The sequence below is a fragment of the Desmodus rotundus genome, chromosome 3 (genome assembly GCF_022682495.2).
Source record: "Desmodus rotundus isolate HL8 chromosome 3, HLdesRot8A.1, whole genome shotgun sequence".
In the NCBI taxonomy this organism is placed as follows: Eukaryota; Metazoa; Chordata; class Mammalia; order Chiroptera; family Phyllostomidae; genus Desmodus; species Desmodus rotundus.
In genome coordinates this window covers 196,044,760-196,071,383 of record NC_071389.1, presented here as the reverse complement: position 1 = coordinate 196,071,383, position 26,624 = coordinate 196,044,760, and the positions used below count along the sequence as shown (strand labels likewise).

At 38.9% G+C, this 26,624-nt stretch overlaps 1 protein-coding gene across 5 annotated transcripts in view; it reads right to left on the bottom strand.

Annotated features, from left to right (window-relative positions):
• The window catches only part of TNRC6B (trinucleotide repeat containing adaptor 6B), a 235,796-nt gene that overhangs the window by 165,072 nt on the left and 44,100 nt on the right, over positions 1-26,624 (bottom strand). For 2 of the 5 annotated variants that reach the window (XM_024579685.4, XM_053919601.1), the window contains exons 1-3: positions 19,868-20,210; positions 10,336-10,409; positions 3,488-3,578 (exon numbers count right to left, since the gene is read on the bottom strand). In XM_024579685.4, the coding sequence (XP_024435453.3) occupies positions 3,488-3,578; positions 10,336-10,409; positions 19,868-19,906 (204 nt within the window). In that variant the 5' untranslated portion in view covers positions 19,907-20,210. Of the gene's footprint in view, positions 1-3,487; positions 3,579-10,335; positions 10,410-14,225; positions 14,369-19,867; positions 20,211-26,624 lie in introns of those variants that run through there. The other 3 variants (XM_053919604.1, XM_053919600.2, XM_053919603.1) reach the window with 3 other exon arrangements.

Here is a 26,624-nt window from a genome sequence, read left to right as displayed (position 1 = left end):
CCACTACAATAATCTAGGCCAATATCTTCTCTCTTTTCTGAATGACTACAACTAACTTCTTACTATCCTCTGCCTCCACTCTTACCTCTCTCCAATCCATTCTCTATACTGTAACTGGAGAGATCTTTTAAATACACAAATCATATCATGTTACTTTCCAACTTAGCCTTCAATGGCTTCTCAGTGTACAGAGAATAAATCCACATCTACACCATGATTGTTGAATCCTTCCAAGGTGTCTGCCATCCTCTCTAACTCCCTATTACCAGTTGGCCACACAGGACTTCTGATAGTTCTTAGGAGAGGCCGAGGGCTTTTGAAGCTGTTTCTTCTGAAGAAACACTGTTCCAGCTCTTTACGTAGCTGCCTCCCTCATCCGTTAGTTCTTAACTGAAATGTCACCTTCTCAAAGAGGCTTCCTTGACTACTCTAAGCTTGTCCTCCTACTCACTCTATATTATATTTATTTTCTTCATAGTACTAACCACAATTCATAATTATTACCTTTATTTATATTTGTTTCTCCCAGCAAAATATAACCTCCTTGAGAGTAAGAAGATGTCTTTTTGGTTCATTGTTGTATACCCTAATAAACATACTCAAGAATTACTTATTTAAAAAAAAATGATTTATCTCAAATCATTGTCTTATAGAAAATTCCCAAATTTTTTACAAAACCAGCTACCTTTCCTGACTTCTGTTAACAGACAACCACAAATTATGTTATCATGGTACTATAATGAATTTCTGCATTATCATCCAACATTCCAAATATAATAAGGTCTTTAAACCAAGAAAAGCATAAGAAAGAAAACCATAAAAACATAAATTAAACTAAGACTGTTGAAGTTATAATCTAACATCTGATAACAGAAGCCTCTACTTAATACAAGTATAAAAAGAATGTTCTTGTATTTGAGTCTAATTGATTCTAAACTCATAAATTATTCAATAATTTAAAAGTCAAGAAGCCAGTTTTTTTTCCTCAGAAAGAAGGTGTAAACTAAGTTTATGACACAATAAAATATTCTATATTGGTCTAATTATATGCTCACCAAGTTCCAATTACAATTTAGCTTTCCAGGGACACAATGTATTATATTAGCCATAGGAGTCCAGTCTTCCTTAACATTATAGTTCATTATAAGTAAATTACTTAGGATCTTGAGGAAAGGTCCATGTGTACTTCAGAAATCTTGGAGGGGTATACCTTGGGTATCCTGGGTGTGAGTGTCTCTCTGTGGGGGAGCTTCCTGAATCCCAGAGGGGGTGGGTCTGCGTAAGTCCCTTAGGGGAGATTCATAGAATGTGTGTTATCTCAAATTCTGATTAACCCTAAATGAGATTCAGGATCTAGGTGAGTCTGATGAAAGTCTATAGTCTTCTGCTTTGGCTACAGAAAGAAGGAAGAGATCTTGTAAAATGGAAAAAAAACGAACAATAGGACAGGATGGTATCAATTCCTCTACTCAACCCATGGACTGTAGAGAGAGGGGGGATTCAGAAAGAAGCAGAGAGAACTGTTCCCAGGAGGGACCCTGAGATTCAGGGTATAAGCAGTGCTCTGAAGTCTAGCCCACAAAGTATTACAGAGCAGAGAAGGGGGTGGCTTCTCTAAAACTCAGTGAAGTACTGCCAGAGGCCAATGGGATGTGAGGACTGGCCTGATGGGAACTCACAGATATTTTTTCCTTTTTATTGTTTTTTAAATATTTTATTGATGTGAAATTCACATAACATAAAATTAACCATTATAAGGTGAACAATTCAGTGGTGTTTGGTATATTCACAATGTTGTAGAACTACCACCTGTCAAGTTTCATCACCCCAACTAGACACCCTGTACCCATTAAGTAATCATTCCTCATTTTCCCTTCTCCCCTAAACAGTCCTTGGCAAACACCAGTCTGTCTTCTATCTCTATAGATTTATCTCTTCTGCATATTTCATTTAAATGGAATCATACAATATGTGACCTTTTGTGCCTGGCTTCTTCCACACAGCATGGTGTTTTGACAGTTCCCAGTGAAGTAAACCTTCCCACAGAGACTACCAGTAGCAGGGGCAGCAGCAAAAGGACTTCCCTGAGGAGGGTGCAGGGCAGCAGATAATGCTGCAGGTGCTGCGCACTGCCCTGAACACAGTGTGAGACACCCTCAGAGCTCCCAGAAGGATTAGGGACAACACTGAAAGGAGAAAAAAGGAAGTGAATTGAAGGTGATATTGAGGGTCCCAGATAACCAGAGAAAGAGCCAAGCAGACTTGAGACAGAGAGGCAGATACAGAGAGGTATATCTACATACATAGGTAACTATTTATACGCAGTGTTTGACAGTGACAAATAACCATTACTCAAGCTTTAGCTTGAAAAACCAAACCAAACAAATTACCACTTAAAATTTATTATAAAAAATGTCTAAAAAATTATCAGTGATGGCTCTGGGCAACAGGAATAAGGGATAGGCTTTTACTTTTTACTCTATACACTTCTGATTTGTTTTAATTTTTCAAATAAGTATACAAGGTCTGTCTGGAAAAAATCCAACCGTTGATAATATAACGAGAATGGTTTGCACGACACTGCTGTAACCTGGTAGCCAAGGAGAGTGGACTGAAATGCACATGTGTGAACAATGATGGCTTCACTGTACTAGTCAATGTGGGTGGTAGACACCACTGAGTGAGCATGTGTACTGTGTGGCCATCACATTCAAAATGACTGAAGAGTAAAGCAACAAATATGCATCAAATTTTGCATTAAGTTTGAATATTCCTCTGCAGAAACTATTCAGATGATTCAGAAGGCCACACATATGGGCAAATGGTGATTGGCAGCTTCGTCACAAAAACATGACAACTCATGCATCACATCTCGTGCAGTGTTTTCTGGCAAAATATCAAATCACCCAGGTGAGTCAGCCCCCCCAGAGCACAGAGCTGGCGCCCTGCAACTTCCGGTTTTTCCCAAACTAAAATCACCTTTCAAAGGGAAGAGATTTCAGACCATCAATGAGATTCAGGAAAATACGACGGGGCAGAGCTCATGGCAACTGGGAGGATTGTGTGAGGTACCAAGATGCCTACTTTGAAGGGGACAGAGGCATCATTGTCGTATGTACAATATTTCTTTTATCTTGTATCTTCTTCAATAAATGTCTCTATTTTTTAAAACACATGTCTGGAGAGTTTCTGGAAAGACCTCGTGTATTACTTACATCAACAAAACATTAAAAGATAAAGTGCTAGTATTCTACAAATTAATCATTAAGCTCTCTCTGAGTTCAGTAAAATCTGTTTTAAATTTCTCATGTAGCATAACAAAAATTGATATTGAGAAGAAAAAAAATTTCAATCTAAAGTTAAGGTCTAACTTAAATCATTCTAATTTATAAATTCACCTGAAACAAAATACCCACTCTACTCATCCACACTGCCTCTGTTGTGTGAATTCTACTCACATTGTTTGCACCCTTAGTAACTCACTGACCTTGGAACCGCTTTCTTCGGATACTTCTCCCTCATTGGTTTGCATGGGAACAGACTCTGTGCAAAACTCTGCAGAAACACACAAATACTGCCTAAAAGAGGTAGGAAGAAAAAAAAACATAAGGAATTCGGCTCCAGCATTTGGGTTTTCAAAGACTAGGATGAAATTCTGTTACCAAGATCATAGACACCGGGAAGCAACGGCCCTAAGTAACATGGGTGTCTGTAGATACACAAGCATCTGAGGCAGAGAGCGAGCCCTTCCCACCTTAGGGGAGGGTAGATAGAAAAGGGTTAAGATATTAGAGTATTGAACATTTATAGATAATTTTCCTCCTTTTATTTGACTTTTGGTAGAGGTGACAGTGAAAATCTTCAGTAATTCACACAGTACAAATACCGACCCTATGTGGACCAACTGTTATGTGGTAGTAGCCAGTCCTGTGCCCTGGATATTAAGGTAGGCTATTTAAATTGACTGAGTTTCTTGCATTTATAATTTATGTTCAACATTCATGGTGTTTTATTAACTGAAGTTAAGGTGTACTCTAATGATTGATCCTACTTGTTTTAAGAAAATTTGTTTAATAAACTTAATGTCAGTTAATTTATTTTTATATGAGAACAGGCTATTCACAGGGAAAGATAATATAAAATAGTAATTTTTCCTCTTAGAATAAAATGAGCAAAGTAAAAGTTTATTAAAGTGTTATTCATTAAAATGTACCAAAAGAAAACTATGTTTATGCAACATTCAAATAAATTCATGAAATATGTAATTAATAAGGACTTGTTACTCAAACTGACACAAAACAAATCTCCATTATAATGCATGTATGAATATTTTAAAATGTTTCAAATACTTTAAAAGGTTCACAGCTACAAAATATAAAAGGGAAAAAGATGCTTGACAGTGTATCTTTATTGTGTGCAGAGAAATCTCTTTATGAATGTAGCAGCTTGGGGGCCTGGCAATCTGGTTTTGATGCAGGCTTCTCACTAACCAGCCATAAGACCTGAGGCCAAGAAGGCAGTTCTGGGAATCTGTTTCCTCATCAGCTGGGTTGAAAAGGGGTATCAAAATATCTACTGTGCTAACCTAATAAGGTTTTTTGGGAACTAATATGTAATTATCTGATATAAAATTTAAAAACGGTACAGTGGAAGCTCTCTCAGTCAACCCCTATTCACCTACTCCAGATGAACCGACACTGCCCATTCCCTTTGTAAATCATGACTGATGCTCACAGCAAGCGAAACAGGCTTTCTCTAATTGGTGTTGACCCATACCTGTTTATAACAATTGTGCAAAAACATAATTGCTCTGTGAAAATTAAATTGATAGCACTGGAAAAACTCAATTAACACATATCTAGAAAGATTTGGTATGCAAATTGCTTCACAAATTCTTTAAGTTCTCATTCTACTTCACTGAAGTAGATTGTATTTTGTAGATGATGCATTATAGACATAGCTGACCAAGAAAGGCACCCCAATTATCTCTGTGCTATTTGCATTTCAATGTACTGGAAAAAAGGAATGCTTCTTCCCTCTCCCAAGCTTCACTCCTGGCTCCTCTCCACTCCACACACACTACCCATCCCAGAGGAGGTACAGGATCTTATCTGAAAGGTGAGTTCAGAAGGAGAACAAGATAGGGAGCTCTCCCTTCCTTTTGGAAGCCAGCTGTCCCCAGGGAGCAGGCATTCTCCTCTGCTCCTGTCCCTATCAGTGCAAGCCCTTCACAATCACCTGTGACTAGGGAAGTCTGAATTCTGAGGTTCAGTGTTAAGAAGTTCACTTGCCTATAGATGTAAGCTGCATTCTCCAATTTAGCTTTATTCATAGTAGAGATGGTATTTTGGTCTTCCAAATGCCTTTCTCTTTTATCTTATTTCTCAATTGGTATAGAACTCAACCACAGGGAAAAAAGTGCTGTTTATTTGGGTCTCTCACAGATCCTAACACCTACTGTATGAGACTAGAGTCTTGATAAGCAGACATGAAGCAAAATCTGGCGAGTAAAATACATGTGGGATTTCTGGGGCTTCTGTTGTGGCCAGGACTTAGAGCCTTGGTTTTTATTGAGGGGGAAAACAAAGTGTTTTGATCTTGAAGAGGTTTATACTAGGCCACATGAGTTTTTATAGCTGTACCCTAGCTTTTCACTATTGAAGCCAAATTAGAAGTTTATAAACATAGGCCACACTGTACTTTGAACTTAGTGATGACAATAGTTACGGCAACTTTGTCTTCAGGTAGTGGCTATTTCTACAGGGAAAGGCTGTATGCACTGACACATAAGCCTTAGCAAAGGCTTGGAGGGCTCTGCTAAGAGGCAAGCCACAGTCGGCCGTGGTGGTGGTCCTGAAAGCTCATCTAAATGTCAGCTGTGCAAGTGGCCTCAGCATATACTGGCCAGTCTGGCCTAGTAAGCAAATGCCAGCTGTGCTGCCCTCAGCAAAGGGAACAGGGCATTAGCAGGCTTGGGTGGCTTCAGAGTACAGAAGACTGCTGCTTGACCTTGAATTATGCAGACACAGCTTTTCCTAAGCAGGCACAGCTGAGGAAAAGATTAGGCTTCAGAAAAAAAAGACTCCTCATACAGGCCTTTTAGATATAAGCGAGGAGAACAATTATTTGATGTATGTAAGCTGCAAGGCACGTGGGCTACAAAACCAGCGACCTATGTTTAAACTGTTTGTGCTAGGCTTACACAGGCAATTCAGAGGGGAAACGGAACCCCGGCTGGTGTAGATCACTGGATTGAGCACTGTCCTGTGAACCAAAGGGCCACTGGTTCCATTCCCAGTCTAGGGCATGTCTGGGTTGCAGGCCAGGTCCCCAGTAGGGGACGCATGAGAGGCAACCACACATTGATGTTTCTCTCCCTCTCTCCCTCCCTTCCCCTCTCTCTAATAAATAAAATCTAAAAAACAAAGGGAAATGTAAATTAAAAGGTTTCTCACTATACTTCATAGAAGGAAGGAAGGAAAGAAGAGAGGGAGGGTGGGAAGAATGGAAGCAGGCAAGGAGGGAACTTACAGAGGAAAGGAGGAAACTTGGTAACTGGGGCTGCCACGATAAACCTCTAAATTTTGAAAAGAAGAGGTGGTATTTCAAATATTAATCTTTGAAAGAGAAGACAGGGTGCACTGGTTGAGTTTTTTGCACATATGGTAAAGGCACAGTTCCAAATTTAACCTCTTGCTGACAGATTGTTCCAAATTGTGTGGCAGTGACCAAGTCATGGATTCTGGACACTGGCATGGACTAAGTGGGTATCTTGGTGAGGCTCAAACTGAAAAGACCTCACCCATCTTCCCTCCCTCAGATACCAATATGTCTCTGCTACAATCTTTGGCAAGACTGAGTATTGAGTTCAGAGAACATAACTTCATCAGAAATAGTGCTCTTGGCTAGAGGTAGGCTTACTTTTTTAAAAAAAAATATTTTATTTATTGATTTTCATAGAGAGGGAGAAAAAGAGGGAGAGAAATGTCATGAGCAAAACATCGCTTGGTTGCCTCTCGCACGCCCCCAACTGGGGACCTGGCCCACTACCCAGGCATGTGCTGTGACCAGGAATCAAACCAGTGACCTTTTGGTCCATGGGATGAAGCCCAACCCACTGACCTACACCAGCCAGGGCTAGGCTTACTTTCTGAATTTGGTGGTTGTGGGGACAGTGCTGAAATGATTTTGTTCAGCCTTCGAGTTCATATCATTTGTATAGCGTTCTGATCCATTTTAGAATCTCCTGGAGACAAAATCTATTAATGGTCCCAAGAGGAAACCTGAGAGAAGAGTGATTGGTGGTGGAGGGCTGTCCTCATGAAAGTGGGAGTAGGAGGGTCCAGAGACCACCTCTGCCCTAGGGGGATAGGCACACCACAGCTGACTGACATTCACTGCTTAAGGCACAAAAGCTGGTGAGTGCTGGAGGAGGAAAACTTCTTCCCCCTCTTGATGTTTTCCTCTGTGTGGGGCAATATCAGTGTGTTTACTATTCCTGGCCTCATCATATCCCTGCCTCCTGCTGTCAGGGGTGAAGTAACTGATCTGATCAGTGAGCCTAGAAGAGAACACTGTGCTGTCAGAGCCCAGCCCCTGCTCTCTTCTTCTCCTTGGGGTACCTATTCTGCTCAGCAACTTCCTCCTTCTAGGAGGTGGGTCTATCCCACACTAGTGCTGCAGCATGAGAAAACCTGTTACAGTCTGGAGTTCAGTATTAGACAACTAACTGGCCCTTAAAGATGAGCCAGTTCTCCTATGTCAGCTTACAATAAAAGTGAAATTTTTATCTCCATCTGCCTTACTCCTTCATTTTCTATTTCTATTGGTTCAGAACTTGGGTAGGGAATAGAATATTATTTATTGGGTCCCCTTCAATTCTAACTTAGATCTGAAACTTACCCACTTCACAACAAAGTTCATTTTTCTGTGTCAGTCCTATCTTCCCAATTATTCCATTACCATAAAATTGATACACTTTTACTTCATACACTTTTCAGTTTCATTTCTAGTTATGCCCAATGCACACACACTCCACTCCAGTCAGGCAAACCTTTCCATCCTTTCCCCACAACTGGCTAATTTCTGCCTGTGTAGTCCATACACTATTTGGATCCGTTCCCTTCACCAATCCACATTTCTATGCTTCTAATATCCAGTCAATATGTATCTCTAAAAATATTTCCTGATTAATACCATATAACCTGCCTACTTACTATATGTCATATCAATACCTATTTTTTAATTTGTCCTTTATTTAATTTACTTTCACTCTTTTGTTTTGGAATTACCCTTAATGTTCTTAATGTGTTTCTTGAAAAAGTCTTGACATTCTTGTTTAACAGCATAGCTTACAGTTGTGTCCAAGGTTCGAGGTCAGCTTTACCATCCTTTTGACAGAAGGGAAAGAGAACCAGGCAATGCAGAAGTATACGGCTAAGCTAAGGGTTCCACCTGGGGAGTGACACAGGGTCCAGTGTGTCGGTGCTGATGGAGTGATGACAAAGTCAAGGCAAAGTCCACTTGTGTGAAAATTAACTGGAGAGGTGAACAAGTGGTGGTTAAGCTGTCAAAGATGATGTGACAACAAAAGCATTTTGTTTCTGCCTCAGCACACATCATTTCACCTCAGAGCTGTCATCAGTTTGCCATACACAGTAAGTGACAGATAGTTGTGACCTGGCACAGTGCTTCAGCACACACAGGACAGGACTCAACAAATGTTAACGACCAGATATGAGTAATGTCATACAGCATCTGTGGTAGGTCTCCTCTAAAAGTTGGCAAATACACTGATATTTTCAAAGCCCTCCAGGATCCAGTCCTCATCGGTCTCTCCAGAGTCACTGGCCAGGCCTCTTCTGTTCCAACCATACTGAACTGCTTATGGCTTCAAAAATATGCCAGATTGTTTCAGGTTTCTATGTTTTTGTTCCTATTACTCTCTCTGCCTTTCCCTCTCCTGATACTCCTCATTAAAACACAGCTTTTAGAAAGTATTTCCTGATCTGTCTCTAGGTAGAACGAATGATTCCTTCCTCAGTGTCCCCAGTGGATCTTGTCTGAACCCTATTATAGGATCTGTAACTTTACTGGATGATGGTATTTGCTTGCACAGATGCCTCTTCTCGTAAACTGTCAATCCTTTGATACCGGTCACTGTCTCACTGATCTCTATGTTCACAGTTTACGTAAAACTGTGTACCTGTATTTAATAGGTATTCAATAAATTTCTATATAAGAATAACTGAATTAATCAACTAAAGTGCTTTTCACTTCAACTGCCAATATATATCGATTCAACAAATACTTACTGGGTCCCAATCACATGCCAGTTGGTGCTGGGCTACTGTAGTATAGTATAATAAGCATTGGTTTTGAAGGAGCAAAATCATTACTCTTTGACATTTACTAGCTGTGTAATTTTGTGCAAGTTACTTAACTTTCTAATCTTCATTATTTTCATCCATAAAACTGATCAGGAGGAGGTGTTATAAGGATTAAATTAAATTTAGGAGCAGCCAACAGGCACTAAAAAAACAATTCCTTTCCAAGAAGTCTCAAAGGGTTTATAGGCTGGTAAAGGAGACATAATTGAAATAAATAACTCTAATGTAAAATAATGAGTGCTTTGTTACTGTAATAATAACAGGTGCTCCTAGAACAGATGAAAAAGAAATTCTGCGAGAGAGTCTAAGAGAAGGGGACAATAGGACAGATCCAAGAAGGAAGAGTGGATAGTCACATTCTTCTCCACTCTTCCAGACTCTAAGCAAAGAGCAAAGTATCAACCAAGGCACAACGATGTGAAAAAGAATTAAATATCTGGGATATAGAAATAGGCTTGCAGATAGGGGTTTAGTAAAAGAAAAATGTCGATTGCAATTAGGTTTTGAAGGGGTTTATAGCATGACATCTGTAGCAACTGGGAGCCATGAGAGCTGTTTAAGCAAAGAAGGAACGTGAGTACATCTATCATTTAAAAAGCTGACTCTGGCAGTAATGTGGACTACAGACTGCAGCAGGGACAGACTAGGGGCAGAGAAGCTAGAATACACTCACATAAAACTATGGAATTGCTAAATCCTAATAACAAATTTCAGCTTTATAAAAGGATGGGGCACCAAATGTTAGTATCAATCTAAATACAAGTGCTTTTTAAAGGGACCTACCAGAGCAGAAATGCAAAGGGCTGATGTGATAAACACTTTAAATACCCTTCTGGAAGAACTCTGAAAGAAGCAATGATGTCAAAACGTACTTTTCTTCTTTTTAAGTTGAAGATTCTCCCATTTCATTGTCAATACTGAGTGGATATAAATATTAAAAACTTACCTTTGACAGTACCCTGGGGCAACACACGCCCGTGAAGATGAATCTAGACTACATTCAGTGCAAAAACCAAAACCCTGAAAAGAGAGAAAAATACAATGAGCCATACATTCGTAGCGAGACACCATGGAAAGTGGCGGAGCACAAGTTCAGAACTCAGGCAACCTAGTACCAATCCAGGATCCTCCATCTACCAGCTATTGACTCTTTGGCTAATGGCCTAACCTCTCAAGCCTCAGCTTCCTCATTCAACACTGGGAACCAATAATAGCATCTTCCTCAGAGGGTCCTTTGAAAGCTTAAATAAAATATACATAAAACGCTTAGCACAGGGCAGCATCAACCGCGTGTTCAATTAAGGCAAGCAGTTGTTAAGAATGTGAACTGAAATACTTCCTGAAGGAACAACAAAACCTATGTCATACCTATATTATTTATTTTACCTTATTTGTTCTGCCAGAAAAATACCAAATTGCCTTTTCAGCTTCTTCATATGACATGAGGATGTCTCCTAATCACTTTACATTCAACACATCCCAAACTGCCCTCTTCATCCCCCTCCCAGACCTTATTCTGTCTCCACTGTCAAGGGCACCATCCTCCGCCCAGATGCTGGTCAGAACCTCCGATTCACGTGAAATTTTGCACTTTACCTCAGTCCTCTCATAGCACACCAGCAAGTCCTGTCATTTCTGCTTTCACAATATGTATCTCACATCCACCCACAAGTCTTCATTTTCATTGCCATCATCATTTCTCAATTGTGGAGTCCTCTTAGGTGGCCTCCCGCAGCCTATTCTTGCTCCTCCCTAATCTATTCTCAAATAATGGCTGGAAAAGCCTCTTCAAAATCAAATCAGATCACAGCAAGTTGCCAATAAATGTACTGAAATGTTTATTTCAATATGGGACGTCTCAATATATATGAAATACATATTTACATACCTGTAAGTATACAAATATATCAATATGTATATGAAATGACAGCCATTTGTTAACAGACATTTAGAGATCCCAAGCCAGCCCCTTCATTTTACAATGGCAAAAACAAATGTCAGAAAGATATTCTTTTCAAGGTTGGCCCTGCGTGTGTGTGTGTGTGTGTGTGTGTGTGTGTGTGTGTGAGAGAGAGAGAGAGAGAGAGAGAGAGAAACAATGTCAGACAAGCCTAGCAGAAGCTTCTTTGTGATTAGCATCCGCACTGTTCCAGGAAGCCTGTCTTACTATTTGGAAGTTGGCTCCTTAGTTTCACAATCAATGTTTCTGTCCAAGAAAGTGCATGCCATTCCCCATGGCTACAGATGGTAAATTACAGCTTTAGTCCCACATTATGTCACCACGTTTGAGGTGGTACTTTAGTGAAACTTGAAAACACCTTGCTGCCCTCTGTCATCACCTCTACAATCGCTTATCTTTTAACAGTATTTGAAGAAATAAATCTCAGATGGAATTGTGTTGTAGTGAGGATCAGTAATACTTTATCATCCCTATCTTCCTACTATGCACACCACTGTCCCAGCAATCTTCTAAAAAGCACAGTTGACCTCTGAGTATGTCACTGCCAAAATTCACTCAAGAGCTACCCATTACCTGTGGGGTAAAATTCAAGATCTCTCTTAGGTGCACTGTGCACTGTCACTTCCCGCTCTATTTACACTGACTGCAGATAGCTTCCTTGCCCACAATACATGCATTAATGTTTCTCAGGGCCCTTTGCCTAATTCCCCTCCTTTCCTCTTTTGAGATCTGCCTCAGGTGCTGTCTCCTGAACTTTCCTGTACTCTCCTTGGCTGCTCTAATTGTTCTTCCTCTGCAATATGCCATATAATATTAGTGATATCCATGGGTCTGTTTCCTTCTCTCAACAGGAGCTCCTTGACAGTAAGAATGATCTATGTCTTACATATTTTTGAATTTGGTAGTGGGTAGGAGTTTAATAAACATAAGCTGAACTGACTCCTGACATGATCTCTATAACTCAGTATTTCAACATGAATGTTTCCTCATTAAATGGCGCTGGGGAAAGTGGAAGCAGCTAGCTACAACTTCGAAGATGGGTCTGGCCCTTACAGAGGATGTGAGCTATGCGATTATATGAGACCCTCAGCACCTCAGCGACAGACTGGATTCTTTAATTTTTGTGTCAACCACAGACTATCAAGATAACAACCCTGACTAAATTTCAGTTCTCTGTTCTGATTAGTTTCTGTCCAGGCTAAACAGGACTGCTTCTCTGGTCTTATCAGTAGTCTAAACTCTGTAGCAGCTTCATAAAGTAGCTCATTATTGCATATCTTGTTAACAGACAAGCTTAGGATACAGTGCCCAGCTCAGTCCTTTGCCTGCTTGGCAGCGGGTCCCAGACACTGATGTTCAGTGAGAGAAAAGGAGTTAAAGCAGAGGAGAGGCAGGCAAGGGAAACTGGGCAATGTTCCAAGTACTCTGGAAACCAGCTTCCTTACTTTCTCTGCAGGGCTGTGTACCTCTATATCAGATGTACTCATACTCAAGATAAACATAAAATTTAATTCTAAAATCAACATTTGAAATGATCTAGTTGAAGTTATCTATAGCACTATTTTCCTTCTAAGGTCTGAGTACTGGCAAATTCCTTCAAAACATCATTTTGAAATGTTCATAACTATATACTGCAATCCGACTATCTGATCCTGTACGGCTGCAGAAGTAAACTTTGCAGACAACTCCGGTTTTCTCTCTTCTCTTGCAGAGTAACCACAGTAACCGGCCTTGGAATTCACACAGGGGTAGACAAAGTTCAGTGAATCTTGGATTGAATCAACTCTGGGACCTGCTAAACTGCAAGTAGATCTCAAGACTTCCTCCACAGCCACGCACCTACTCACAGAAGGTAATTAGAACTGAATCTTTCCTAGGAAATATGGCAAGTTAAAAGAAATACATCTTCAATAAATTATATTTACTAACATTACCTCTGATATGGTAAGGTTTAATTTTCAAACTTGATTAGTTAGCATGATTCTTTTAAATTTAATTTTAATCCTCATTTCAAAAAATTCAAGCAATACGGATAAGGCTGTCTTCTCTCCCCCAACATGGTTCTTCCCAGGATTTACCACTCTTTATCTGATTAATAACCAGCATAATTCTTGGGGTGCAGATTATTGAGAATATACTAAAAACTTTTAATTGAGTCACAAAATAACACTGAAAACCCTGACTGCCTATGTCATTGGCAACTGGCCTAACTTTAAGCACGATGTCAGGAAAAGATGTCTTAACTGAAGCAGCAGGTGTGCGAGATGAGCAAACACCAGCAAGGAGGCTAGGAAGGTCTTCCCAGGAGGTGAGCATGGACCAGGAGGGTATCACAAGTCCAGCTTTGTATGCAGCACACCCAGCCCAAGTGGGCAAGAAGGAGCCTATTAACACAAATAATAACAACAAATGCCTAAGGGGCACGGCTACGGGCAAATGGGTTTATATACCAATACACAAGAGTTACTATTGTTCCAAGATCTTTGCAGTTTCAAGTCACTTCTACTTCAGTTTGACACTTTGGGAATTCTGTAATAATGTTCGAGCCTTCCCATTCCTACAAACAGCCCCTTGAATACTGTAACCTCCTCGAGCTTTTGTGTCCTCCCTCCCTCTTTCCTCTCCTAGTCAAGCTTTTTTTAAAAAAGTTTTTATTTGTGGTCTCAATGAGCTCATTCTCATTCACTTATTAATTACTGGAATTTGACTTCTTTCCCTATCATTCCCAGTTGCCAAATACAGTGGGTATTATTCCGTTGTTTTTTGTTTTAACTTTGGCATTTAAAAATCAGAATGACCTGAAACTATCATTTGGGATCTCCTTTCCTATCTGGATATTAAGGATAACACAGATCCAGTCTTTGGGCCAGGGGTACCTTCTTTCAGTTCCTGGTCTCTTGGCTGTGGCTGGGTCCTCCTGTCTGCCTGGGTTTTCAACCAGCCCAAGGCCTTTGTCAATACTGTTGATTTTCAGATTCCCATCATGGGCAGGGTGGTGCTGGGTAAGAAGTTGCTGCTTCTGTAACATAGGGGTTGCAGGGAGAGGGGTTATGGTGAGAGAACCAGACTCAACTCCTGGCTTCAAGGACTGAGTCTAGTTCTGATGCCCAAAATGACATGGAACATGGTTAGTCCCTTCATCCTACAGAATGGGCCCAATTCATTGCTTTTCCTACCTCTTAGACGGGTTCTTGCCAGTCTCTTTTGCGTGACAGTCTTTCTCTGTTTGTCCTTTCATTACTGGTCTGTTCCTTGGGAGCTCATCCTTCCCTTTCTCTTTTTATTATATATACATGACCTTATCCTCTCCCATATATTTAACTACTACCCATATCTTGATGACTCCTAAAACTCTCCCTAATGCTGACCTTTCTGACAGTTGTCAAAGCCATCTATACAACTACCTAACATCAATGGATTTCTCCACCTCATGTTCCATGGGTCCCTAAAACACAACACAGCTAAAACTAAAATAATCCTCCTCCAAACTGGGCCCTCCTTATGCCTCACTCTGCAATACCTCTCATCCCACTCAGAGAAAAAATCTGGGACTTCCATCAGTATCTTTCTTTCACCAAACATAAATATTTCACTATGTACATTCTCTTCCATTCCTATTGCCACTACCTTAGTTCTGTCATAGTTTCTCACCAGAATTATTCCAACTGTTTTTCCAAATTGGTTTTCTTACCCTCAGGCCCCATTCCACATCCACTGCCATTAGAATTACTTTTATAAAGTGCAAACCCACATTGCCTTTGCAATGTCTCTCATCCAGTTTCAAGATAAAACCCAATTCTCAATGCATGATATACAAGGCCTGGTACCTGTTCATCTCTCAACCTCACCTCACATAACCGTACTGCTTTAAGCACCACATAGCTTCATGTGCCTATAACTTTGTATATGCTGTTTCCACTTGGACTGCCTTCCCACTTATAGGGAAAACTTCTTCTCAACCTTCAAGATGAAGGCTTAGGAAAAACTTTCTATGCAGTCTTTCTTGATTCCTCTCTCTTGCTACAGGTGGTGTGGATGGGTCCTTCCTCTGAGATAGCTACTGTACCAGGTATATATTTCCACTAGGCTTGTGTATGTTGTTTATACTACTGGGTTATAAGCTTCCTGAAGATAGGATCTAAGTCTGATTTATCACTGTATCACCATCATTTAAAAAAGTAATAATACAAAGGACATCCCAATATACTTATGGAATAAAGAGTCATTTTGGGAAGAAAAATAAAGTCAACTCAATATAATGTTCTTAGTTTATTCAAATAAGGATGCTGCTTATAACTTATAACCATTCATTCATTCATTCATGCATACATGCATGCATTCATTCAGTGAATGAGCCACCTGCCCGGTATCATGCTCTGTTCTAGGAATATTATGGTGAAGTAATGCTAGGGTCTCAGTGCAGTGTGCTACTTGCATGGGACCCTCATACTTCCAGGGAGAAGCTGCGAAGGAAATTTTGGGGTTACAAGCAAGACCTTGGCATAAAGATGTTAAATTTATTCTTACATTGTGAAAGTCAGAGAGTGTTGCCTCAGAAAACAAACTCACTCTGAAGCAGGGATGAAGAAAAAGGCATGTGCCTCACGTGCAGATACCAATCCACTTTGGTCAGCTAACTAATACCCTCCAGCTTAGTCTAAGACAAAATCAGTCAATTCTTCAACAGAAAGGGCTTCGGAAGGTAAGGCTACCTCTGAAGACCTGAACACAACTGCAAGTCACTTGGAGGTGGGGGTGGAGAGGGCAGGGAATTAACAGCTGCCTTCTAGAACAGCAGAAGCGGCTCCCGCAACAGCAGATTCAACTCAACCAGCTTTACTGAATGCTTACTGAGTGCCCAGCACTATATTATGTTTCTTTTTTTTCTTTTTTTTTTTTTAATATTTTATTTATTTATTTTTTAGAGACACGGAGAAACATCAATGTGTGGTTGCCTCTTGCACGCCCCCTACTGGGGACCTGGCCTGCAACCCAGGCATGTGCCCTGACTGGGAATCGAACTGGTGACCCTTTGGTTTGCAAGCCGTTACTCAATCCACTGAGCCACACCAGCCAGGGCTATATTATGTTTTCAGAGCAGGGGGCTATGGCTAGGTTTTACTGCAAGTGTTGGTCACGTAAAAATTAAACAGATTAACATACTCAGTTTTGCAGCCAATTTATTGATGATCTATGATAAAAAACTCATTTTTTCCATACTGTATATTAATTTTATGTAGTTTTTTAATCAAATAGCTATTTCTATTTTTAAATATTTTATTTATTTACTTTTAGAGAGAGGGGAAGAGAGGAAGAGAGGGAGAGCAACATCGATTGGTTGCCTCTTGTGTGCACCCTGACTGGGGACCAAACCTGCAATCCAGGCATGTGTCCTGACTAGGAACTGAACAGGCAACCTCTCAGTTTGCAGGACAACACCCAACCGACTGAGCCACACTAGCCAGGGCAGTGTTCAAAAAGTTTTAAATGCATATTGGTTCTTTAATAACTGGTGAATTTGGGAAACTTTAATATTGATATTTAAGATAATAATAATATGAATAACCGTTACCAACTTTGTCTTTGCTGTGCTCAGCAATATATATCATGGATGTCTCAAAAAACTCTCATTTAAGACACCCCTGTCCTCAGAGGTCTTACACTATTGATAAGGAGAAGAAAACTAGCACAACAAGCCATTCCACAAAAACTAAGCACTAAGCTGTGTGGGGCAGAAGTTTGGGGAATGCAGTGAAAACAGTGGGCTAGACAATCTATTAGTTCTTCAGAGAGAAACTAAGATTTCAATTGGAAACGGCAGAATTTAAAGCAGTGATTCTGAAACTTCTTGGTCTCAGGATCTCTTTAGATTCTTAAAAATTATTAAGGACCCCAAAGAGCTTTTGTATATTCAAATTATAATTTTCAATATTTACCATATTAAAAAGTATGTCATAACAGTATATAATTTAAGCAATATATAGCAGTAAAAACAAAATATTTATTTGTAAGTATTCATTTAAAAATACTAGTAAACATTTTTAAATTAAAAATATTCTAAAGGATAAAAATTTGAGGAACATGCCATTGTTTTATATTTTTGCAAATATCTTTAATATCTGGCTTAGGAGACAAGAGCTGTATCCTCATTTCTGATTTGTACTTAATCTTTTGCAGTCTCACATGTCAAGCAGCATCTGGAAAACTCCACAATGAGAGAATGAGTTTAAAAGGCATGTATCATCTTAATGTTAATAAAATAGTTGTGACCTCACAGACCCCCTAAAAGGGTCTGGATGGGGAGGGATCCTCGGAACACACTTTGGCTAATTATTTTTAAAAGAGAAAGCAAATGGTACAAGCAAGGGCTGGGCAGGAAGGAAGTGTGTGGCTTGAAAGCCATAACTTCTACATCTGTACACTTTTACTCCTAATATTTTGGCTACAACCAAGCTGACCTCCTTTGTGAACCTCAGCAACAGAAATGGCAGGGCAAGGTGGAGTTCTGGTGACAGCGGGCCAAGGAACCTCTCCCTCACCACGTGGTGTGTACTTCCCCTGGCAACATTCCCTGGAGGCCACGTCAGGTTTTCCTCTCTGGTGCCTACACTGTGCTCTCCTCCTTGAAGCTGTAAATGGCTCACAAGAAACTGTCTTGCCATGGCTTCCAGAGTCTGTGTTTACTAACTGAAAAATCATCTCACAGCTACAGTCTCAAATTCTTCAGACATTTCTTGATCTGGCTGTCTTAAAAAGCAAGTTTAACATCAGCCACGTAGCCAGTGTTTCCTTGGCAATAATCATGTGAGTTTGCTACTCCGTTCCCGCGCATCTTGTGCGCTGTAGAAACAGTTCCTGGAGCATCATATGTCATGGATCTAGTTGCCATAAACTGAAAACATTTTCTTCATGTTTTCTGGCACAAACTAAAAGCATTCTGGATGGGGTTTGCATGCAGTCCATCTATGGCCAAAAAAGAGGTTTAAAAATATGGATAGACAGAGAAAGAAAGGTAGCTAACAATAGTTAAAGTGTTTTTCTCATCAAAGTCAAAGTTCAATAGTGGACACTTTTTAATTTAAAATTTTACCATCATTAATGTTGTAAAGTTATCCTGCAGTCAGTATAATTGTTCATTTTACAAAGCTAGCTTTAAGTTGTCTAATAATATTTTATAGCTGAGAGAAACACAGATGAAAAAAGCTTCTGTTCCTGATCTCTAAAATAAAAAAATAAAAAAACCTAAGAATCTATTTTTTCAGTCTTTTAAATTTTATTTTTGTAAACATATTTATCAAGGCCCTTCTACAGAAGAGATCATTTTGAAGTCAAAGTGAAACTGAAACTGTGGAAGAGATTTCTGCCCTGAGAGTGGTAAACTACAGGGTCCAGCAGAAGTAACGCCTGCTTGAGTGTGGTTGGTAGGGCAATAATATGGGTGTAATAACTTATCATTTTAATTTGAACATTTCACCTAAAATGTCATATGGTGTGATATTGTTATGTTACAGAATTACATGCTTATGATTTTGTAATAAAAGATTTTGTAATAAAAAAGAGTTGTTATTTGTGCCAGACCCTGTATGTAATTTAGACCAACCAATGCTGAGTATAGCCAGAAAATCTGGACGAAATATTAAAAAATGTCTTGAAGGCAGAGGATCACTAAGAAGTTAATTAAGAATTACACAAAAATCAATTTCAGGTGAACTATACACCTAAACACAAAAGATAAATAATAAAGCTTTTATAAGATAATATGGGACAAGGTTTCTATAACCTAGGGGTAGGGAAAGAGCTCCTACACAAGATACAAAAAGCAACTATTATCAAAAAAAAGATAATCGTAACTACACAAAAATTCAGAATTTTTGTTCACTAACAGACATCCTCAAGAAAATGAAAAAGCAGGCCACATAAAACCCATCATGGGCTCATATTCAAAATAATAAAAAATTCTTGCAATGGATATTGCAAACATAAGGACCAGATACAAAACTGTATTTGAGGGCATGTGGCTCTGTGTTAAAAATCAGCCAAACTATAATGTTTAGAGGTATATGGGTGGTAAAAGTAGAAAGGGAAGGGGGGGGACTATGACTAGCAAAGGTGACTACGAAGTGCCTTCTGAGTACCAGCAACGTCTTGTTTCTTGACCACAGAGATGGCTATTTTAAAATAATTCATTAAGTTTTATATTTGTATATTAGGCACTTTTCTGGGTGTGTGACATATTTTATTTTTTTAAAAAAGAAAGTAAAGAATGAAAGCCAAAAAGAAAAGGAAAATTAATACGAAGAGGAAAGTCATATTTTGGTGTATCTTTAAAAACTGGACCATAGAACCCAAATTCCTTAGGTGGCATTCCAGCCCTTCACTGTCCAGCTATGTCCTTCTAGTCTCATCTCTTGCCATCTACCTTTCTTCAAAAGTAGTCTGCCACACTCACTCTCAACCTTGTGCCCTCTTCTTTACCTTTACTTGTGATATTTCTGTTTAGAAAACCATGAGGACCTACCCCAATCATCCTTCCTCCAGACAAAGTACAAACTGTCATTCAAGACACAGCGTGGGTGTCAACTCCTCTGAGAGACCTTTTCAGGAGACACAGATTCTAGAGGCACACTGCCTAGTTTAAATTCCAGATCTGTCATTTACTGGTAGTGTGACCTTGGTCCACTTGGTAACCTTAGTTTTGCAGCTTCTCATCTGCAAAATAGGAAAAAAGTATTACCTGCCTCACTGGGTTGTTATGAAGATGAAATGAGAAAATATATGCAAAGTGCCTGGAACATGCCTAGGAGAGAATAAGCACTAGGCATTAGCTATTATTGTTATCTAGTATTATTAACTAGGTATGAACTATTATTTTGAGCTATTATTATTATCAATAATACACTGATGACCTCCCTACCCACCAACCCCCCCCCCATTAGGTATCTTTTCCTCTAAAGATATCCCATACTTAATTTCTTAAGACTTAAATCTTTCACGTCTCAATCCCCATCTAACACAGTGCCTGGCATGTACAATATTAGACGCTCAATGGGTATCTGTGGAATAGATAAACTACAAAGACTCCAAACTTGGATCTCTGTCACATACACGAGTAGTCCTTTGGTACTGCCCTATCCTGTGTGCACACTACAAACTGGAAGCATATGGTCTTTTCTAAAAAAAGACTTTATTTATTTATTTATTTATAGAGAGGGGAAGGGAGGGAGAAAGAGAAGTTGAGAAACATTGATGTGTGAGAAAAACATCAATAGGTTGCCTCCTGCACATGCCCCAACCAGGGACAGGCCCACAACCAACGCATATGAGCTTACTGGGAATTGAACCAGTGACCTTTCGCTTTGTGGGATGAAGTTCAACCAACTGAGCCACACCAGTCAGGGCACATTTAGTCTTGATGAGATTCCTATAGCAGCTGCCTCAGAATATGAGCACAGACTCCCTCTGGTAGCAACAAATGAGGAACAAGTAATAATATTTATTGTAAGGCTGTTTTGTGACTCAAATGATAGTGAGCATGCAAATATTTTTTTAAAGTGTGAATCTCTACTATGTGACACTTTATTGCCTTAAAACAACAGGATTATTGTTGAATTCCAAGTCTGAAAAGGGCTGTAAGGGATAATAAGGAATTAATATAATTAAAAATGCAATCTGATAAGGCCTAAGGTAAGATTTTTATTTTCAGGTTAAAATATTTTGCAATGAAATTTCCCAGTTTTCTCATTTGGTTATTAATGATTTATGGAATGTCAAAACAAACATTTGTGCATATGAATATTCACAACGGCACTATTCATAATAGCCCCAAAGTGGAAACAATCCAAATGTCCATCAACTGGTAAACTGATAAATAAACTAAGGTATAGCCACCTACTGGAAAACCACAGAACAATAAAAAGGAACGAACTACTGATACATACTACAACATGGGTGAACCTCAAAAACATTATATTCAGTGAAAGAAGTCATCCACAAAAGACCACATATTGTATGACTCCATTTAGATGAAATGCTAGAAAAGGCAAATCTATGGGGACAGAAAGTAAATTAGTGGTTGCCTGGGGATAGGAGTAGGAGCAAGGATTAACAGCAAATGGACATAAAAGGTCTCTTTAGGCTGCTGGAAATGTTCTAAAATTGGGTTGTGATGATTATGCAACTGTGTAAATTTACTAAAATGTTTTAACTGTATACTTAAAATGGCTGGACTTTGTGGTATGTAAATTTACCTCAATAAAGTCATTAAAAAAAAAAAAGTATTTGGCACTCTTTTACAGCCAGCTGTAATTCCCACATCTTTAAAAACTCAACCCATATATGGGATCGAATAAAACAATAAAGCACAACAATAAAAAACAGCTTTTAAAAATTACAAATAAAAATGGCATGCACTGAATATCTTAAAAACCAAAGCACCATCTCTATACTCATTTTCCAATCCAGAAGCAACAAACAATGATCTTGATAAACTGGCTTTCTCTGTCACCTGTTTATTTCATCCCATCTGTACACACACACACTCTGGCTTCTCTACATTTATAATTGCAAACATGAATATTTGGCATAATGCCTTCCCTTTTTATGGCCAAACAGCAAGCATAATAAAAAGGTAAATACAGAAAACACACTGTATAATGAGATAAAAGAATAAAGATATATATGTATACAATAAACAGGATTTCTAAATAGGGTTTAAATTAACCCTTAGAAATTGACAGTTCTTTATACAAATGTACTTCAGATTAAATTCTACAAATCCTAAAATGCTATCCAAATTAGTCTGCTGAACTGCAATTGTTAAACTGGATACTGCTTAAAGTAGGTCACTGGCTCCGGCTTCAAAGTATTTGGTAATGCAGAGATCTACTTGCAAAGCCATTTGTCATAATGAGATTTGACTTAGACAAAACAGGAGAAACCACACTGGTTGGGTGTCAACTGTCAGCTGTATTTTATTCAAATAAATTTCATTTTAGATTTATCTCACTGCAGATTTCTGAAGAGGAAGTAAGATGAAAGAAGTGTTTTTCGAAAGAGTAAATCTGGTGGCAATGTTTAGAAAATGCCTCTTTTGCTTTCTGCTCCTTAGTCCCTCACATCTACTCAGTCTCTAAAGACCATTAATCTTTCTTTTGAAATGTCTTTCAGGTTTATTCCTTTCTCTCAACTTCTATTCTCACCAATATAATCCTAACTTGTGTCAAGAGGTGTAAAAGGGCCAGGAAACTAGAAAAAGAACCTAAACTATAGACCATTAGAATAATCTAAGATATAAGTGAAGAGGACTTGGTTGGGTGGTTCCCAAAGTGTGGTCCCCAGACCAGCAACATCAGCATCACCTAGGAACTTAATATAAATATGAATGATCAGGTTTTATCCAGACCTACTGAACCAGAAACTCCAGGGGCAGGACCAGCATTTTGCGTTTTTAAGGAGCTCTCCAGGTGATTCTGATGTAGGCTAAAGTTTGAGGATTAGTGGTTTAGAGAGAAACAGAAAAGGAAGAAATGGACCAAGAGGAGCAGAGAACTTGGGGACCTGCTAGAAATTTCTACCACAATGTCCCTCCAATCTCCAACCCCACCTATCAAACAAGTCCCCAAACCTGCTCTTCCAAATGTCATTCATTTCTGATATCATGACCCTCTGCATTGCTAACGTTCAATCTCCAGTCCCACCAGTCCTCATCAATATTCTAACCTTGTTGATTCTTGTCCTGGCTGGTTTGGCTCAGTGGATTGAGCACCAACCCGCAAACCAAAACATCACCAGTTCGATTCCCAGTCAGGGCACTTGCCTGGGTTACAGGCAGGTCTCTCGTGGGGGGCAGGGCCCACAAGGGGCACCCACACACATTGATATTTCTCTCCCTCTCTTTCTCCCTCCCTCCCTTCCTCTCTCTAAAAATAAATAGAAATCTTTAAAAAAAATTAATCTTGTTGATTCCACTGCTGGGGCTCTAAGCAGTCAAGGAAGAAAAAAAAATGTACAATATATGGGAAATTGTGCTTAAAAGAGCCCTTCAAATTGGTGGAGAAAAGATGAATTATTCAGTAAATGATTTCGGAGTTAACTGGCTAGTCATTGTGGAGTGGAGAGTGGAAGCTATACTCATTACTTTATACATCTTACTCAACACAACAAAATTTCAGGTAAATCAAACACTTTAATAAGGAAACATAAAAGTAATAGACAAAATCATCATCAAAATATTTTTATAATCTTCAAGGGGAAAGGTCTTCCTAAAAGCATGATAACTTCACCCACAAGGCATAAAAAATTACTAATAAATTTTACTACATAAGAATCTAAGAATCTTCTATGGCCAAAAAAAATCATAAAATAAAATATACTAGAAAAAAATTTGTAATGCATTAACAGCTATAGGGTTCTCTCATACTGTTAAGAAAAAGATGAACAAACCTCTTAATAGATTAGACAAAAAATTCACAATTCACTAAAGGAAAACATAAAAAGCACACAAAAACATAAATCGAATACTGAAAAGCTGGTTTTTCCCTAGCAAATTGTCAAAGATTAAGACAGATAATGCTGGAGTGTGGAGTAAGTGGCACTATCACATACTGATGGTGGGATATGAACTGCCTTGCTACAGCATAATATGACAACACCTGCCAAAATTTAAAATATGTATTTCTTTCAGACAACAATTCTCCTAAGGAAGAACTCTACAAAAATACTCACAATGTATTTGTATAAAGATGTTCATTGCTACTGCTGCTGTACTGTTTGTGATCCTGAACAACCTCAATGTTAATTATTCAGGGGCTGGTAATATAGACAGAATATTATGCAGACAGTAAACAGAAGGCAAAAGTAACATGGAATATGTTTATGACAGATTAAAGAGCTGTCACAATACATGTATGGTTTAATCCCTTGTTGGTTTATATACACATAAAATATATATACCATGTGTATATATAGAGAGTAAGGCAAAAGTAGGTTTACAGTTACATGGAAACTACAATAATGAACAAATAATAATACAAGAATAAACTGTGTTTCACATATAACTATAAACTTACTTTTGCCCAACCCTGTAGAATGTATAAAATGTATAATATAGTACATAAAAGTATGGGAGAAAAGTCTGGAAGGTATATAGCAAACTTTAAAAACAAGTACTTCTTAGGAGTGGGATGGGGGAATTTTCCATTTTCTATTTCATAAACTTCAAGTTCTTTTACAAAGAATATGAATTACTCTTACAATAAAAAATAAATCTGGTTATGCGACTCCTTTGTTCAAAAAGTTATAAAGCTTTCTAGCCTATACAGAACATAGTCCAAACTCCTCAATTAGATGTAAGGATGGTCCGGCGATGCCGCCGGACATCCCACACATCACCAGGGTGAGCTTACCTAACACAGCAGGTTAGGAAGGATGTCTTTCACCCTCCTTCATTACATCCTTCCTAAAGCCCAGTCCCTACTGGTCACTCCTGATAACCTTTCCTGTCATTATCAAAGCTTTTCTCATGATGGAGCACACTGGGATGGCATTTTAACTTGTTCTTTTCAGAATAATGTTAACAGAGCTGCTCAAATAAATTAATAGATTCATTCAACTGCTTTGTGGGAAATTAAGTTCACATGCCAATGTATAGGCTGACCAACACAATTCCATCACTGAAACTCAAAATCTGACATGTTTTTTTTGGCTAGTAAATATTTTTAAATATTTTATTTTTCTTGTTTTTTCATAGCCATTTGTTGGCATATATCTAGCGTCCTATGGAAGCCATGAATTAAAGAATTACAATTGTTCAGGAGCAGGGGGAGATTAGAACATTTCTGAGAAGACATGATAGGTGGAGCCAGTTTTGGCAGGAGTGTAATGGGGGGCCATCAAGTATTCAGACCACATCCTGATCAAGTTGCACTATTCACCTTGCAAGCCCAAACTCACTCAAGTTGCCAAGGTACAGCAATATCTCACCACCTAATGCCAGTGCAAGTTTGACCCTGAGTTCGTTCAATTAATGAAACACAATATCTCTGCAGGAAATCTGAATGCTTCCAAAAAATACAATGTTTTCCTTGATTAACAGAAACTCTTCTCTGATCATCTGTAACAGCAAGTTTCTTAAACTTCACTCAGTAATATAAGAGCTTTACTCTAACCCACTCCTTATGGCTGATAATTGTCCTCACAGACCTCCTGAGAAAGAATTGCCCATTTCAGTAGTATCCTGAGTCTAAAGATCTAGGATCCAAAGTCTCATAAAATTTTGGCCATGATCAGCGAGGTGCCCTGACTATTTATTGTGGACACCAATGTATTCAATATGGAAGACAATGCTTTCTGAAGTCAGCACAGTAGTTACATGTTTCTAAGAAAACCAAGTTGATAAAATACAAGTACTTGGGTTTGGGGATGAGAGGGGTGCAGAGGAGTTAGAGTGCATGAAAGGCCAAGGGATTACAGTCATTACCTTAGTTATCTAGTGATGACATGGATGAACTACTGTAATTTTCAATCACATCTCCCTTAAGTGTGAAGGTTACAGATTACAATACTTGTAGTTTTTTTTGTTTTGATGTCCATCTTCCCTATCAACAATGGCAGGAATGGGGCACCTTACTCACATTTGTATTCACAGTGCTTGGCACAAAGCAGGTCCTCAGTAAATGTTTGCTAAATTAGTGAATCATATGCTTTCAGAAAATATACATCACACAATAAAGGAGCACAAAGCAAAACGTGGTAGTTGCCTACACTTGTATTGCAATCCAGATTTGGTTGGGGTAACCCTGTACTCAGCTAGATTTCCCAACCTTTCTTATGAATACGAGTAGATGTGGCCAAGCACCGCAGCTCTGGTCAATGACACGCACGCACATCATTAGGTGAGGCACACCTTTTGTACCTCACCTTTCTCACTCCTGCCTGGGGGTGGGGGTGTTGGGGGATGCAGAGAAGTGACCTTGCCTCTATCAAGAGACACATCTAAGGATGGCTAGAAGGAATCTGAGACATTAATACCACATTGGAGTGACTGGAGAGCTTTGGATTACTTCTGAATTTTATGTTGTATAAGAGAAAATTAACCTCTATTTGGTTAAAGCAAAGTTAAATTTTCCATTATATGTAGTCTAACTTATTTCCAACTGATAAAAAGTAGATATTGGTAGGAGGAAGAACAGTGAAGCTACTGTAATAATCCAAAGAACAAAAATTTTATCATAATAACTGAGTTAGTATAGTCTTCTTTTCCTTTATGGAAACATAAT